Genomic DNA, 18,608 nt, shown 5'->3' on the forward strand with positions numbered 1-18,608 from the left:
ATGAACAGGGGAGCCGCAGTACCTGCTGAGAGCTCCCTGTGAGTCTGTGTTTACAACACATGGAGTCTGGTTTAATATTTTTATTTTGGCTATACTTCATATTTAATGTATATCTGCATATATACAGTGACTAGTGATAAAATCATCTCAGTTCTCCTACATACTGGCCAAGTAGGTTCTATTAAGTTTCATGCTATTCATTTTCCTCCAGCAGAGATAGTAAACAGATGGCACTGATAATTACTGCTATGGCTTTATCCTGTCTTTTTTTAAAAACTCAATTAACAAAACGGCATCAGTAGATGGTTTACAATGTAACATTTTCATTGATTTCACTCATTTTGCATAGGTAAAGAACATAAAACCACTTTTAAAAGGTGAATTAAAGTAACTGCACACAGATATTGACAACAGACAGAAGACAGTGACAAAATAAAGCAGAGAAATCATACTTTTTTATTTGATATTCACCAGTGTACAGTTTTCTCTTCAAAAGTCCCATGTTAGTCAATTCCCTAACAGTTCTTGAATTGCTCTCCAGTTCATCCAGACAGGATATGTTTGATGAATGAGACATAGTTGATGCAGCCGTTGGGGTCCTCTTGTCCCACCATGAGGCGGTCAACCTCATCTTCAGTCATTCTCTCACCCAGAGTGGCCAGAACGTGACGAAGTTCAGCACCCATCACTGTGCCATTACCTTCTTTGTCAAAGACCCTGAGGCCTTCAACAAAGTCCTCAAAGGTGCCCTGGTCTTTGGACCTGGAGATATGCTGCAGCATGGGCAAGAAGGTCTCGAAATCCAGCAGCTTGCTGTTCATCTCCTCAGCTTTGGGCTTCCCCAGGACTGCATGGACATCAGCGTTGGTGGGGTTATAACCCAACGCCCTCATCACATCTCCACACTGGGCATATCTGATCTTCATCTCCCCCGTTGGTGTTTCATCAAATAAGGTGAAGGCATCCCTGAACTCCTCAATCTGGTCTGGGGTGAATTCAAGCACAATGCTCTTCAGGTCAATCTGAGGTTCTTTGGGCTCCTCCTGGACCGGAGCTGGAGCTGGAGCTGCCTCCTTCTTAGGCTCAGGTTTCTTGGGCTCCGGTTTTTTGGGTTCAACCTTTTTTGGGGCCATGGCAGTCACACGAAGATGGAGGTGAAGAGCAAGCTTTCCAAACCAGCCTTGTGCTTTTATACAGCCATTCCAGAGCCAGAGATAAGCTTTATCAGAACCATGACACTAGCAGACTATAAATGGAGATGAATAGAAATAGAATGGACACTCTTACCACACTGGAATGCCACTGTACATTAGGTGATATCTCCATCCAATATGATGTATGCCCTAATACAAAAAAGGAATGAAGTCCCTAGCAAATTAGCTACTTCTACTCTACATACAAAGTTATTATTAGATGCCATTAAGGTTAAGGTGTTACTGTTTGAATAGAAAAGGTATAAAATAATGATAGTACCATAGAGAACCTTCATCTGAATTTTTGTATAATTATATAATGGTTTTACACTTGCAAACATAATGTACAAAATGGTTCTTTGAAAAAACTATTCACAGAAATTCTTTTCAAAACAATATAATAATAATTAAGAGAATAGAAAATGGTTGATCAATTTGGGCTGGCCAAAGTTGGCCCAAACAAACAAACAAACAAACAAACCCAGCCTCTCATTTAAAGGGAACATTATTTTTACACAGTATGCAACTAGTTCTTCCTCTGTAAGAAACGGTTTTAATAGTACATTATATATCCAAGAAAACAGTGACGAGGCAGGAGAGTTTAATTATAGTTGGGGGTCAACTCTGCTGCTGAAAAAGGTAGTAGCCATAAGACATGTTGAGTTAAAGAGAGAACTGAGACTGTAATTGTCCAGGGAGCAGAGGAGTGGAGTTGTGGACATTTACATCAGAAGATATCATTACCCTAAGAAACTGTTTTGCTGCGTCCACAATTTACAGTCCATTACCACAGTAATTCATTGTACAGAGCTCATTAATTGAACCCTTCTAGGCTGGATATAATGCAATACCAAATGTAAGAATCTTCAAAAAATAATCTGAGCACAGAAAATTGAGTTAAAAAATGTTTACTGTATACTTTCTTTACAATATATTCTATACATTGTGTAAGCATATAAATAGTAGAACAACCACAATCGTATAAAAACAAACAGTATTTTTGTAAGTAGGAGCATAGCTAGATTATATTTCTGTGGTCAGAAGCTGATCTGTGGTGTCATTTGCACAGCAGTTAGCCAGCAGATAGGCCATAGTGATAAGACTGCGATAAGGAGGATGCTATTCTGAGGCACAGACACATTCCACTACTCATTGGGACACCAATGATGGAGTACTCTCAGGGCTCTTAGAAGAAATTAAGCATGCCAAAACTAATTTAAGGTGAACAATGATATCTACACCAAGCAGGAACTGGCTGTGTGGCATAATTTGCAGTATGATTTTAGGTTTATGTTTTGTTTTGTCCAATTCACAGCTTGGATTTGATTCTGAGATTGGCTAATCTTCTTAAGTGTATTTGAAATATCCTGAGGGCATGTATAGAAATTAGTCTTATGGAAGTAGTGATAAGCAATGAAATTAAATTCTAACCAATTCAGCGTATGTGTAATTTGTGTAAAGCTAAAGTCTGCCATCTAGTGGTACAGTTTACAAAATACAGCTTTTCTTTGTAAGGTTAGCATGGGTTTAAATTCAAGTCTTGGGCATGGCAGTCTAAATATTCTGATCAACAACCAGTTGCTCTTAAGCTGTGCTTAAAAGGCCAATGATCAGCATTTGCCTGAAATTTATTTTATCAAAATAAGTTTTATACCCCAAAAACAGTCATAACAGGACCATACTCTAACATCTTTTAATCACTTACTATAAAAGACTGTGCCTTTAAGACTTTTATATGTAAATGACCTCAGTTCTATTATTAGCTGCCTTGTATTGTTCATCATTCAAAGCGCAACCTGAGATAAAACACTCTTTACAACTTAAATTTGAGGTGGTGTGGTAAAACTGCTCAAAACAGATGTATAAATAGGTGGATATATTTAAATGCATTTATTTTTGAGACATTACAAATACAATGAACTGAAAATAGACTGTTTTTGTTTTTATTTCCATATGGAAAATACGGTTTGGAACATAAACGATTATTTTGAAACTTGGACAAAATTTCCAACAAATACCATATCAAACCCTTTAATGAAAAAAAACAACAACATATATTTCTCTTGTTATTGGCCCCTTAAATGTACTGAATAAAGGAAGCAGCAAAGATGAGAAGAGCCAAAAACTGGACATTCAAAGAATACCTTGTATTGACATTTCATGTAAGTGACCATGTCTGTCAGCAACAATGAATGTTAACTGTTCGTCCACTGGGAGCAAGTGAAACAGCTGGAGCAAGGACCATTAATGAGAGAAGAGCCTAGGGATATTTGTCCATTATCATCTCCATCGTGGTGCTCACCGACCTTCTATCACTTGCGGTCAGACAAACACCATGTCAATCATACAAGAAACAAAACATTTTTAGAAGCTAGCAGATGGTTAATTAGTTATTTCCCAGATTTATATACAGAAGATGACAAAATGAGGAAGTGTAGTATTTATATATAGAAATCTATTAAAGGAGAACCTCGTCAAATGCACCTCCTTATCTCTAATTCCCCACTTGGAATCATCACTGATACCTTCTGCATTATAATAAGAAGAGCACTAACCAGAAAGAATCATCCATCCATCCATTATCTGTACCGCTTATCCAATTTTAGGGTCGCGGGGGGTCCAGAGCCTACCTGGAATCATTGGGCGCAAGGCGGGAATACACCCTGGAGGGGACGCCAGTCCTTCACAGGGCAACACAGACACACACACATTCACTCACACACTCACACCTACGGACACTTTCAAGTCGCCAATCCACCTGCAACGTGTGTTTTTTTTTTGGACTGTGGGAGGAAACCGGAGCACCCGGAGGAAACCCACGCGGACACGGGGAGAACACACCAACTCCTCACAGACAGTCACCCAGAGCGGGAATCGAACCCCCAACCTCCAGGTCCCTGGAGCTGTGTGACTGCGACACTACCTGCTGCCAGAAAGAATCAGGCATGTCCCAAAGTGGCAGAGACAGAAAAAGACAAAAGAACTCATCCAAACACCCAACACAGTCAAGGCATATACTGTAGTTAATGACAACAAATGTTGGTCAAATCGGCTGTAAGGAGAGATCCTCTGTATGTGCCCTCAACCTTCACAGTGGAATAAAGTTTCAAATAAAATGAGAACTGTCCATCACAAAAAATTATAAATTATATAACCGCAGAATAATCGAAATCCTTCAGGAAATCTTCAACATGGCTCTGTGGGAAAATATGATACAAAAATTAGTGGTTTAACAAATATAATTAAAGGACTAAAGCACTAAAGTTCTTTATTATCAAAGTATATTTTGACGGGAAGAAAGTAATTCAACATTTCTGCATAGTTCAGTAGTAAAGATGTAAAATAATTCGGAGTGGTTTAATGTGAAATCCCTCCTAGAGCACATTACAAACTGGCGAGGTGTTGATAGGATTCAGACATCTGAAAAATTTAATGACTCTAAGCTTCCTAACAAAAACAACTACAGATATGTCAAATGTAGTGTAGTGAATATGTTGCCTGATGCCTAAGACATACACTACTTATGAAATAATAGCCTTACTTCTACTAAACAAGCGTCTGCCCATGGGTACCATATTTAAACAGGACACATCCCGCTTTGACAACGCGTCAATAAGAGAAAAGCATTCAACAACTCCCGAGGCTATGGTTGTCCTTGTATGCACAGTTTGGGGTTGAGTAGTGAGCAGTTCTCTCTGCTGGTCAGAGCTTAAATAGTATTATAGTGTTAACATTACAATGATTAAAAATAACACTTTTCAGACACTATAGATTTGAATGCATGATAGTATTTTTATAAAACACTGCCTGCTTAGAGGTATAACTGTACGTCTGTACAAGTTTAGATTTTTAGGGAGTTACCAGATACATAAAGCAAAAGTTTAAATTGAGTCACATTCACAATATATCAATTATGTAAGTTATATTTATATCTACTTTCACTTAATTTTTGTACATGATACAGATAATAGTGCAATAATTTAATCAAATCAAGCAGTTTTTCAACTGTTGAAATTTAACACTTGATTTTACATGTAATTTGGTCATGTGAGTTGGATTGTAGAGACATTCTAAAGATGAAATTGATAAAAAAACATACTGATGGTAAAATTTGCATGTGCTCATTGTACTATCAGACCTTGTGATCTGACCATGTGCAACTTGATGATGTGCATCAAGAGAATGAATAACAGAATGCATTCTAATACACATTTCTTAAAAACATTCATGCAGGGTGCTTTAAGGGAAAAACTATCTACAAAGGTATTTATTCATATTTATCACTGTTAATCAACAATAAAATTCAGAAAAACATTTTTAGGTTCATTGGTCATTTTCTGTAACAAAGAAAGAGTGTCTGCCTTTGTATCACATACACTGGGAAACTTGGATCCCATCACTACCATTTGGTGATGTAAAGATTTGGTAAGTTTCACTGCTATTGCACATTCAGCCACTATGAATGACTAGGACTCGTTTTACATCTGAACAACAAAGCTATATATAACATTCAAAACATACATTGGAATAGTCCTTTAAATTCCCTGTCCACATGGTGTGGACACCATGAAAACACCAAAAAATAAGCATTTGCCAATATAATATTCAATAGAATGAGTCGAATGAGTAAAAAAGCGGCTTTAGCTGTTGGCCAATAAACAGAAGGCAACAGGACGTCACCTTTAAAGTAGGAGTATATTCATTCATTCATTCACTGTCTGAAAATGTTTATCCAGTTCAGGGTCGCGGTGGGACCGGAGCCTACCCGGAGGCAGAAACACACCCTGGAGGGGGCACCAGTCCTTCGCAGTGTGACACACACTCACACATTCACTCACACCTACGGACACTTTTGAGTCATCAATATTGAGGGCAATATTTCCAACTGTTTTTGAGACAATATATATTTAACCAGTCAGTGTTGGCGAATCTGATGCCTAAAGGGAGCTTTGTCTATCATCGCAATCAGAGTCAGTTTGTGAAGGAGTAAGGACACCTGACAGTTATTGGTGATGGTTACTCAGGGTACAGGATTCCTGCTGTCTATAAATTCAATGAGATCTCATCTCCAAAATCTAACATATATATGTATATATGTTTCTGAATCTGTCTGTAATGTAATGATTCATAATATACCTTCTATCTCAGCAGGCTATAGCTGCAATTTCTCATAATTTTGATATCAGAATGTTTGTCTAATTTTAATTTGTCTTAACTGTATTAGAATGATTGTTGAAATTAACAACGTGGCTCAACCAGCCATAACTAGAATATATTTCACCAAACACCACTGACTAAAGTGCAGCATTAGCCATACCTTCTTCCTTCATTTCATCTGGAAACAGTCTCTCTTTCACTATGGCACTAATATCTGTGAAAATGTCATCTTCCTCTCGATCTGCATCAACCTGGCAAGAAAATAAAAAACATTTGCACTAATCACGATAAGCAACTCTGGATTTCCGCAATGAACATGCTGTCATATCTAAACCAACAGCTAAAAGATGTATTTATGCAAACTTATCTTGCAGTATTCAAAAGCTGACATTAGCCATGTTGGCTTGGAAAACTCACCCTAATGATCAGTCCCCTCTCCTGGTAATACTTGGCTATGAGTGTGATGTTGTGCTTGAAGGTTTCTAGTCTCTTCTCAATGGCATGAGTGTTATCATCAGGTCGACCCTGCAGCAAGGCACGTTTCTCCAGACGCTGGCGGAGCTGCTGATTGGAGCATGCCAGCAGAATCACTAGGTCTGGGGAGCCAATCTAACATCAGAAAAAAGATTTAAACAATGAAATTACTAACAGACCTAAGAGAAGTCTATCATCACAGTCAACAAAACACTTTCATTTCTCTCAGTCTTTGGTACACAGCAGCTAACCTTAACATTGTGTGAAAATATTGAATGATAAATGGATCAAATGAAATTCTCCATAATTATTCTGAATTATATTAACATTAAGAACTGAAAGTTGGTTGTTTGAAATGTGATGAAAAGTTTGTCTTGAAACACTCGTTAGGGAAAAACTGAATTAACTGTTAATTTTGACTCATTTTGTCACTCACTTATATATACAAATAAAACGGTTTCAATATAAAACCATTAAACACACCACTCTATTTAATCAGAAAAAGTCAAAATGTACTCATTTTTTAAATAAGCATACAATCAGCTCCATAACCTCAGACACCCTGGATAAAGACAGGTAACAGAAGGTTATAAAATGTTTTTGTGGTGTATTATCATGCTTACATTCATATTTCATTTTTCAAAATGCACCTATGAGTTCCTCTATTTCAGTGAGGTATAGATACCATAACAATTATTTTTTAATTTTACTTTACTTCAGTCTTCTTTTCAGTGTGAGAAAGAGCTACTTTAATACAGAGTCATTTATATAAAATTTTCCCCCATTTTAACAAGGCTGACAATAATTATAGAGTGAAGTGAATATTACATTAGAGAAAAGCAATGAGAGATTGAATTATTCTGTAAATAATGGTTTCATATACAAGTAGCAGTCTCTAAAGGGACAGCAGTAAGCAGCAACCGTCTTATGGCAATACCTTATTAGATCGCTTTATTGAAGCCTTATTAAATTGCTCACTTGTTCTTCGAATGTGAATGCCTGTGAAATTTCCCGTGGGAATCCATCCACTATGAAGCCTTTGGCATCTTGCTTCTTGATGAACTGGTGTTTCAGCTCCTCGATTGTTGTCTCCTATGAAAATTTGATCAATTTCAAGATCAAGATCAAGGCATTTATCATCATCCATTCGACTATACAGTGCAAACTACACACATTTATGCACAGGTTTGTCAACTCTACTTTCCTTACCTTTTCTTAATAACTTAATACATCTCTAACCATTTATTAAGATATTACAAATGCAGAAAAAACCCCTCACACCAGTGACCAGTGGAACAGCATGCTCTTTTGTCCTATCATATATATTCATAGAAATCTATATTGCAGTGTACTGAAAATTATCGTAATTTGTCTTAAAGACCTACGGATACCACATGTCCAAAGGGTATTCTTTAAAATTAGCTTATCTTATTAATACAGACATTCAGCCATTGCAAATGAGCTGCAGATCACGATGCTTAAAGCCAAGTGTGGGTTGAAATAGTATAAAAGTCCCCAGCAATGGTCTGTATTGTCTAGAATGATGGGTAAGAGTTAAAGTGGTATTTTTGAGCCAAAACAAATCATCCACTATCAGTACCTGACCTCACTAATGGTTGAATACCATCAAAACACATAATCACTGAACCCCACAAAACCTCAGCAAGAGCTCTGACTCTTTTAGCAAGGCTTTATACCAGATATTTTAAACATAAGAGCATGAGTGGGATCAGGTACAGATGGTGGATGGTCCATTTTGATCCACTGTGGCTCACAAACACAATTTCAACCCATCATAGCGGTACTGGCTGGAGCTCCATCACCTCAGAGAATGCAGCCCACTGCTGGGGAGTTTTATATCTTTTTTAGCCGACATTTGACAGGCATTGGGCATGATGATCTGTTCCTCAACCTTGATCAGTTACCTGCTTACTGGACAACCCACGCCCAATCCCTTATAGTTACAGTTATAGCTCCAGCTTCAAGAAGTACTGGCACTCACAGAGCCATACCTGAGGTGCCAATTCACCATTGGCAATGATCTGGGCAATAAGCTCCCATTTTCTATCACTGGGTGCATGGTGCAGCAGCTGGTTCCTCAAGATTTCCCCCACAGATACACACTCAAAATCATAATGAGCTGCGATCTTAGCTGTCTGAGTGCCCTTTCCACTGCCTGGTCCACCTGAGAAGAAAAGATAACAAGACAATTGAAAGGTACAACCAAATGGAAAAATTGCAATGAATTTCACTGGAAACAGATCAATCCACAAAGGCATAAATAAAAACAGCGAGTAAAACATCAATACAACAATCCCCAAGACCAAGTACAACAGATCAATAAAACTATGTAGCTAATCTCGGTGTTCAAGAATTTTCCAGAACTATAACAGTGATCACTCACCTATGACAAATATGATGTGTGGCCGTGGTTTAGATGGGTCAAATACATCATATTCTTGAATGAGTCCAGATGACTCTGTCATGTCAGAATCACTATCAATGGAGAACTGAGCCTGAATGGGTGGCAATCTGTCATAGCGTCTGTAAGGACCAGCACCACTGTCTAAATGAGGAAAACGATGTTGAGTACATACATGTTCATAGTATTCTTTTTGAGGTACATATTTATACATACATAATTGGAAAAATATTATTACATGTATTGGTCTGATATTAGACAACAAATAGCATTCTATGCTATATTCTAATGTAAATTGCTCTACACAGCTTAAGATAAGCAGTATGTCAAGACTTACATTACATTTCACTTAATTTGTATGAAGCTATGTAATAACAGTGTTTGCCTTGTTTTAAGTGAGTTTCTAAGCCTGTGCTTTCTTGCTGTCAGATTTGTCCTCTATATATTTATGTCATTATTTATAATTATTCTTATTAATAGTGATTGTAGCAATATTTACTTCCTTTTCAATTAATAGTTTTCCTACATTTCTGTTACTGCCAATTTGTTCATGTTTGTTTGTATTAATCACATATCTGCACTATTGCTGGGCGGTTTACCAGTTTGCACCGAAAACTGGCTTTTATTTTTGTCATGATATGAATTTTTCATATTCCAGCCATGCTGGTTTAAAAAGCCTAACCATGTCTGGAACACAGCACGGTGGTTAATTGTTTTATAGGGGGACGTTTTTCATTGCTGTGCCACTAAACACTCATGAAATGGAGCGCAAGTATTAGTGGAGTTGTTGAGAGGTATGAAAATGGACAGGGGAGGTTCTGAACCAGACGTTGTACCAGACAATGCAGTAGAAGATGATAAACCAGAAGAATCCTACAGCTACACCCTATAGTTGCTGTGGCCGTTTATGATTCAATCAGCAACCAGCTACCCTTAACATCTACGGTTAATCATTGAGACCATCACATGAGTACCCAAACCACCTACTGCATCACTAGCTCTTCACAGGGGTCATCAGGTAGGCACCTTAGCTCCTCAGTGTTTTGCTGAATTAAGCCTAGTACCAGAAAGCTCAACAGTGAAGTCTGGTGTCCCAGACCCACACCCCTCCAAGCTAATCACTTTACTACTACTACAACTCATCAATGCATTTACCTCTAAGCATTTGCTGTCCAACAAACATGCTAAAACCATTAGCACCTGATTATGTCTCCATGTATACCTCCCCTGCGACAAACTAACCTTACAAGCTGATAGAATATGCTTCAGCGTGCCAACCCCTGTACATAATCTACAACTAGGGTCTTCACCTACCCACTGTCCAGGATTTTGTGGAGTTATCATAGGACATCATAAGTTGCTCCAAGCAAACATTTAATACAACTTGCCTCCGTTGCCCACAGTTTTTGCCAAGTGATCTTTCGCTTTTCTAAATTCTCCCAGCAAAGTCACTGTCCTTGTTTATCATTTATTTGTTAAATATTGTTATTTAATGAAGATATTTGGGACTTCTTCAGTGCAATGCAACCATTGATATACAGCCCTGGCTACTTTATAACTAAATACCTCATATTTGTTTAAATATGTTGTAAATTAATAAAATTTTCTAAAAAAATAAAAAATAAAAAATTAATTGTGAGAGATTGATAACTTTAACAGAGTGTAGCTGGTTGTGAAAGTTGTGAAATTTAGCCCGTAGTTTTTAAGTTTTCTGAAAAATGTGTTAAATAAAAGGTTCTACATTTTCGCTGCAACTGTCATGCCATATGACTCCTTCACTAATTTAGTGCCACCCTCTGAAAACTGATTATGACTGTAGGGGCATGCAAACCTGTATTACATGTAATACTAATGTGGAAATGTTTTTTTTTTTTTATTGTACAATGTACAATTCTCATGACAGTGGAGTAGGGTACTCTTAGCGACTCTACTGCAGATATTATTCTCGCAATCAATGTGGTTAACGCGTCATGCATGGGAAAAAAATTGTCAAATACCGTAATATTGAAAAATACCGTGATATAGAATTTTGGTCATACCACCCAGCACTAATCTACACTTGTATTTGAACTTGTGTCCCTTCACCTATGCACCCATACAAGACAATTACCTGTAGATCCCTAATCCATTTATTAACACGTTTGAAATTATTTGATCAAATTATATGATATGATCTCAAGCTCTGACATATTATAATGATACATTTCCTGGCAAAAGGAATAATTACAGTTGTTACTGAGACCTACCCACTTTACAGGGTGGTTTCTTTCCCTGGGCAGTGGTAATAGGTGGTAGTGGTTTTCTGTCAGGCGTGATAAAGGTATCCCAGGCTACACATTCAGGACCCCCCAGCTCCCGTGTTTTCTGCAGGCAGTTCTCCAGAAAGCCCAGAGGATCTTCGGGCCGGTGGTACATCAGACCAGTCAGCATGCTCTGCAAATGTTCACATAGCAAAAATGTAACTCTGTTTTCATCATACCTTTAAGGCTCAGCAGAATCATCCAGTTCACTATTGCTTGGCTGACATCAAATGACACATTTGCTCTTAGTCACATTATCCAATACATCATGCTTAGAGTGAGACACTAACACAATTATTTCTAACCTTATTTACTTCACAGCTCAAAGCAAAATGTGGCAGCAAATAAATCACACTCACATATATATATATATATATATATATATATATATATACACACACATACAAATCCACCAACCCTTCCCCAATTTGTTTATACGGATTCTTGGACCAGTCTAGATGGACAGGTGAGATGAAAAGAGAGAGAAATGAATAGCACAGTGGAGAAAATGATAATTGCAAATGGCCACTCTATTCAGCCCACACAGCCGTGCAGTGGACCCTTTGGCTCGTACAGGGAGGGAGGACTAAACTGGCCTCTAATCAGTCATTTTCTTCTTATGATGCAAATATAGACACTGTGCATTTACATGTCAATCTGCACAGCACACAGCTCATAATCAGTTACTAAATATAGCTACTGTTCAGATAGGATAGGTGACTGCATTTTTAATATCAACCCTTCCTTTTTAGAGACTCATTCTCAGTTTCGGTCTATATAATGTTTCTGATGTTTTGAACAAGGAACAAAATTATGAATAAAAGGCTTGAATTGGACAAATAAAGTAATAACCTATAGTTATATTGTATATTGTAAAACAAAAAAGTGAGATTTATATGTCATTCATTATTTTAATCAATCTCTTTCCAATTTGATGAGCTAGGAGTAAAGAGAACAGTGTAGCAGTGTACATGAGGTGACCGAATTTCATTTAAAAATGATGTCTTGCTACTTTACTGAACATGTTGCTTTCTCAAATAACGGTCTGCATAAACAAAATTTAGATTTGGAGATTTAAAGACATGTGTTGTACCTTTTCCTAGCAGTACATTCCATACATAATATCAGCTTGAATCAATACAAAAAAATCATAGAAATTACAGTAAGATTTTTCTGTAATAAATCGGGGTGCAATGTACATTTAGAGTAAAAACATATTAATACTGTTGAGTTTATGGTTACATGCAGTATTTGGGCCTGGTGTGTAACAAGATTCAGGGAGTGACACATGCCAGCACTAGTAACACAGGATCTAAGAACATAGATATACAATCACACACACAAATACACAAATAATTCCCCAAAACACAACCCCAACATAAAAAGTCCCAAACACATTAAGGTGTGGAGGTGACGCTAGGCATGCTGGGAGATTCCCTTGTGAGTCCCTGGCCCTTTCAGTCCTTGGCAACCTGTACTGCCCATGATGCTTTGGTTATATAACAGTAACATTATGATTTTTCACAAAAACTTTAATGAAAAATTAGAGTATTGGCTGTTATTACATAATTAATACATTCATTGTCTGTAACCGCTTATCCAGTGTAGCGTCCGGATCCTACCCGGAATCACTGGCAGGAACACACCCTGAAGGGGGCACCAGTCCTTCACAGGGTGACACACACACACACACACACACATTCACTCACACCTATGGACCCTTTTTAGTCACCAGTCCACCTACCAACGTGTGTGTTTGAACACATCAAACTCCTCACAGACAGTCACCCGGAGATTGAACCCACAATCTCCAGGTCCCTGAAGCTGTGTGACTGCAACACTATTTGCTGTGCCACCGTGCTGCCCTTGTTATTACATAATATTTCTATTAAAACTTAAAATTTGTTTATTTTATTTGTTATTTTATTTTTAGAATTTACCTTCTTTTGTTCTAGTGTTTTTATGAGTTTTAAGGCCATTGTTCTGGAAAAAAAAAAGATTTCAGAATTCCGAGAATAGTATCGCAATAATTCGCTGCATGTTTAATGGGGCTGGCACAGCCACAGTGTAATTGTGGAATGCAGGGTGTTGCTGAAGTCATACTATGGTATAAATTTCAGGAATAAATACTCAATCCTGTGCCACATCAGGACTAGATTATGATAAGTATTTTAACATTAAGTAATTTAACATTCAGAGGGCATGTAGTTTCATAGGATACAATTAATGATCACAAAATGATTGATCCAGAGTGAGTGGAACTCTGGCATGCCCATGAGACTCCATCGTGTTATGGCTCATTGACTCATACAGTAAACTAAAGCCATATGCATTGCAGTCAGGGGCTGCACTGACGGGGTTTAGTCGTCATGTCGTGTGGATGCGTTTAATAAATAATTCTGTTCACTTCACTGACTGCTTCTTTCACAACTCACTATATGACACACAGACTGTGAGTCTATCTGTCTACATATCATAATAAACAATAACCCAAAACAGTGTTTCTCTAAATATTCTGACTTTATTCTCGGAATTATACAGACTTTAGGAGCCATCATCCTGTGGTGGTTAGGGAACTGGGATTGTAACCGGAAGGTTGTCAGTTCAGTCCCCAAGGCCAGCAGTGCCCTTTGAGCAAAGCACCTGACCCCCAACTGCTCCCCGGGTGCAGAGGCTAAGCCTGCCCACTGCACTGGGTATGTGTGCTGACTGCCCCCTAGTGTTCACTATTGTGTGTGTAAATGTGTGTTTCACTGCACGGATTGAGTTAAATGCGCAGAACAATTGTGTGCCAGAACAGTGGCCAAAAAGCAATAAAGTCATTCTAATTATTCTCTGAATCTTTTTTTCAATGCTGTGGCCCTAAAACTATCATAGTTTTGAGAGATTTTTACTGTAAAATCATTTACATATTACATTTTGTTAGGATTTTCTGAGCATATCCACTGAGCATAACCAGTATTTAAAGCACACCATAAAATGCAAGTTTCACTCACAAGGAAACAGTATGTCACTGATACAAAGCACAATAGCAGCCTCTTGTGGGGCAATCCCTAAATGCGAGTTTGCTATTACGGACCACGCCCGTAGAGGTTGAAACGGGGAGGTGAACTCAGAAGTCTTTGGGGAGGAGTTCAGGGTGGCTTATGAATGCGTATGAAACTGGACCCCCCCCGTTGGATAAATGAATATGAGAAAAGGGTGGAGACGGGGTGGAGGTGGGAGCAAGTTTTAAAACAGGAGGCTCGGTGGGCTTCATAATGGCCGAACACAGCTCCGAATATGGGGATCAGCAGGAATGACCCAGCGTGGAGGAGCGAGCTGACATAGTCAAGCAGTCGAGTCGAGATCCATCGCCTGAACTAAATGAAGCTTGTCATTTAGCGGTGGGTCTAGAGCCTACCTGGAATCATTGGGCGCAAGGCAGGAATACACCCTGGAGGGGGTGCCAGTCCTTCACAGGGCAACACACACACACACTCACTCACTCACACTTTTGAGTCACCAATCCACCTACCAACGTGTGTTTTTTTGGACTGTGGGAGGAAACCGGAGCACCCGGAGGAAACCCACGCAGACAGAGGGAGAACACACCAACTCCTCATAGACAGTCACCCGGAGCGGGAATCGAACCCACAACCTCCAGGTCCCTGGAGCTGTGTGACTGCGACGCGACCTGCTGCGCCACCATGCTGCCCTCATTTACACGTGTCTCATAATATCACTATCATTTAAATATCCTGTAAGCAGTGGATAAACCATGACACTTTCCTGAATCTGTTTATCTATACCTCTGGTCTTGGTTGAAATAGAGAGCAGCTCTGTGAACAGAGAGAGCAGCAGTGAAAAGCAAAATTTGATTTTGAGTTGAAAATCACACATAGAGTCATTTAGTGTTTTCCATTTGCCTCTTTAGCCATGGCAATGGTGGAAACAAGCAACCCCGCTATGTGCTCTGCTAATGACATATCTTTGGTTCCCATCAAACTGGTGCACATAAGGACCGATTCCCTGGATAGGTTTTAAGAACCCCAAATGGAACCAGTAAAAGAACCAGAGTTCATATGATTTGAAAAGCTTAATAGTGGCCTTTGTGGTGCAGATCTGTACAATCAGTGAGTGAGTGAGTGAGTGCATGAGTGAGTGAGTTACAAGCCAGTTTGACTTACATTTAAAAAGGACGCATTATAGATATCTGATACAAATATGTTATCACAGAATAAACCAGTACTGACAAGTACTAACTCTGTCTTTGGATTAACTGACAAACTTGATTAACCTCTTTATCTCCAGCTTCAAGTAAGTGACTCCAAACTACTATTTCCCATAGTCATAAAAATATCAGGCTTTTCAATGGCTTTTTAGTAGACACTTAACAGTTTAGTTAAAATAAGTCTTAAGATTAACAGCTAAGTATTAAGATCAGGGATTAAGGGGATTGCAATGGGCTTTGTGCCTTTTTGTTTAATAGGCCTACACAAATTTATTCTCATTCAATCTCTCTCTCTCTGTCTCTCTGGTTTTCTTTCAAGGTCCCCAATGCCTGGTCTGTATGTATGATGAGTCAGTTGAAGTAAATAGGTAGCTTGTTACCTTGGCGACAGTCAGTGTGGGCTACACGTGTAGAAACTTTACTATGCCCCTTTACAGCCGTAAGGGAAATTCTCACAAGAGTATTTATGTTCCACAAGAACTAGTAGCTTGTCTGGGCATGTGCCTATGACACATGATAGAGCAGACACTCTGTCTGTTGATGTCTTTAAAATGCCATTCCATCTGAAAATCCTGCATACAGCGTATGGTGAGCTTTCCAATCACACACCTGAATGCATGCACACACCACATGTTAATAACTTGTTTATCCTAGGTGTTGAACCTCTGTGCTCATTGGATGTGTTTTGTATGCAGTCCTGTAACACCTCTCATAGCCTGAGCACTCCTTGACACTCTCTGAGGAGAAACTTGCCACTTGCAGACAAACTTGAGGCTTGCTGCCCTGCAATTATAGAACCCCACTTGAGAATCACCATAGAGACTGATACAAGGATCTAATGTCCTATGTAAATGTCCAAGCTAAGAGACATAAGCCTATTTCTTACTCCCTCCCACAAAAAGTGGGAGTCACTTTAGAGTCAAATGATACCCCAGATAGCAAAGTACCACTGATTCAATATTTCTTATCTGTGACTTTGGTAAGATAAAACACTTAGGAAATAGATCACAGTAACACTATAAGCAACAGTAATTCTATAGTGATTTTATACTTTTGGGGCTGGATAATTGCATAAATGAATAAAAAGCACAGTACAGTATATTAAACATTAGATTTAATTACTACATTCATAATTTTAAGTAGCATTGTTTAGTAAGTCATTGCTGGGTATTTTTGTTTCTATGTATCAAAACTCATAAGAATTATATATTATGATTCATAGTGAGTATTAAGAAACGCTTTACTACTATAATCTATAATATTTTACTTGTGTTTTTTAAATAGCTTGTTCCCTCAAATTTATTATTAACATTTTTAAGAAACAATTTACTGTATGTCATTGTTCATAAGGCACATGACACCTGCCTTTTATAACAACATACATTAACTTACATAAACTACTCTAAAAGCTACATTACCCGATTTTATCCTAGAAGGTGTTACTATAGGTTCTTCCTGAAATTCCTGGGGTGATCCCAAAATGTATATAGGCCATGCAGTCCACACATTAAATCACTAAACAGCTGGTTTTACCTAAATAAAGTAATAATAAATAGCACGTTGTATATTATCGTGCAATTTGAGTTGTAAGTCATTAAAACATAAAAACAAAGTCAGTATTTACGACCCTTAAGAGCACACATACATCCTTAAAAAAGAGACGGTTACAGCAATCTTTCGCTTATGTTAAAATGAAAATGTAAACATATAGCCACTGTTTTAAGATAAACGGTGATAAACTTTGGTTGATATTCGTCATTCGTACTGCTCACAAACAACGTTCTGGAATCCTGCAATGATATCTTTAGAGAAATTCAGAGCCATTAGTCGATATCTACGTGTTCAGACGCTCGAGACTTTGTTACACGCGGGTTACTTGTTGCTCAACCCGACTCTCCGGAAAAACCGTGTTCGGTTTCTTGTCGTATTTTACTTAACGCGTTAATGACTACACTGTGTTGAATATTTAAACCTGTTAAAATATTACTTGGTTAAGTTTTTCCTCAGCGGCTTAACCGTACCTCAAACAGGTGAGGGATCTGCCGTTTGGAGAGATACTCCTTGGCGTCGTTGGTGTTCATTTTTCTCTTCTCTTCCTCAGGTAGGCTGTGTTTAACCCGTGTGAGGATAAGTGAAGGTCCTGTGTGTTATGATGCTGCTCTCTCTCTCTCTCTCTCTCTCTCTCTCTCTCTCTCTCTCCTTGCACAGGCTCAGCCCAACAGTGAGTGGGATTGTGAGCTGACATGTATTTAGCTCATTGATAAACAGGAAAAGGAAACAAATAATTTGAATATGCCAACATGCTTATTTTCATAGTAATTATGATAATGCTCATAAAATGCTGATACCACAATTAATTGCTATTAGTATAGTAGTAGTAGAAGTAGTAAACAAGTAGGCTAGTAGTATAGAAGTAGTAGTAGCAATGGCAGGATAGTAATAACAATATTAGTTGTGATTTCCCAAAGGAAACCCATGCACACTCAGAGAAAACACACCAAACACACAGTGACTGTAATTTTGAGGTAAAAATAAAACTATATTTCTTTAAGTTACTAAAAATGAGGTCAGCAGCATGAAAACAAATTGAAATACCCAGTAAATCCCATAATGCAAACCATGTGTGTGTGTATATGAGAGTGTATGTGTGGCTTATTTGTTTGCATGTCTAAAGTGAGTAACTGTAGACTGTTTAGTGGTTTGTGTGAACCATATCCTAGATTATTAGGAAATATGAGAATTTCACTGGTTTCCATTTGATTTCCTGCCAAAAGTAGCTTGTATTAAAAAGGGCCACATTTGCTTTTGTTTATTATTATGGTTGAGTTAGGCGTAATATGGCAACGTTA

The 18,608-nt window shown here is 38.2% G+C and overlaps 1 protein-coding gene and 1 pseudogene across 1 annotated transcript; both read right to left on the reverse strand.

The window, feature by feature from the left end:
• Window positions 1-542: 542 nt before the first annotated feature.
• LOC136678275 (myosin light chain 4 pseudogene) lies at window positions 543-1,133 on the reverse strand (annotated as a pseudogene).
• A 2,034-nt stretch (window positions 1,134-3,167) lies between these two features.
• Window positions 3,168-17,885, reverse strand: LOC136679528 (adenylate kinase isoenzyme 5-like). The gene is made up of 8 exons (XM_066658119.1): window positions 17,781-17,885; window positions 11,493-11,679; window positions 9,229-9,390; window positions 8,837-9,009; window positions 7,803-7,916; window positions 6,768-6,959; window positions 6,511-6,601; window positions 3,168-4,390 (listed from the first exon to the last, which is right to left on the reverse strand). Exons 1-8 carry the CDS (start codon window positions 17,838-17,840, stop codon window positions 4,380-4,382), a joined length of 990 nt encoding a protein of 329 aa, XP_066514216.1. The 5' UTR covers window positions 17,841-17,885; the 3' UTR covers window positions 3,168-4,379.
• Window positions 17,886-18,608: the final 723 nt, after the last annotated feature.

Source organism: Hoplias malabaricus, chromosome Y (genome assembly GCF_029633855.1).
Source record: "Hoplias malabaricus isolate fHopMal1 chromosome Y, fHopMal1.hap1, whole genome shotgun sequence".
NCBI classification, from domain to species: Eukaryota; Metazoa; Chordata; class Actinopteri; order Characiformes; family Erythrinidae; genus Hoplias; species Hoplias malabaricus.

Coding starts and splice junctions, on each gene's coding strand:
- LOC136679528 (XM_066658119.1), bottom strand. CDS start 17,840: ATGAACACCAACGACGCCAAGGAGTATCTCTCCAAACGGCAGATCCCT. Junction 11,680..17,780: donor AGATCCCTCACCTGTTTGAG/GTACGGTTAAGC, acceptor GAACATTTGCAG/AGCATGCTGACTGGTCTGAT. Junction 9,010..9,228: donor ACACATCATATTTGTCATAG/GTGAGTGATCAC, acceptor TTTTCTTCTCAG/GTGGACCAGGCAGTGGAAAG.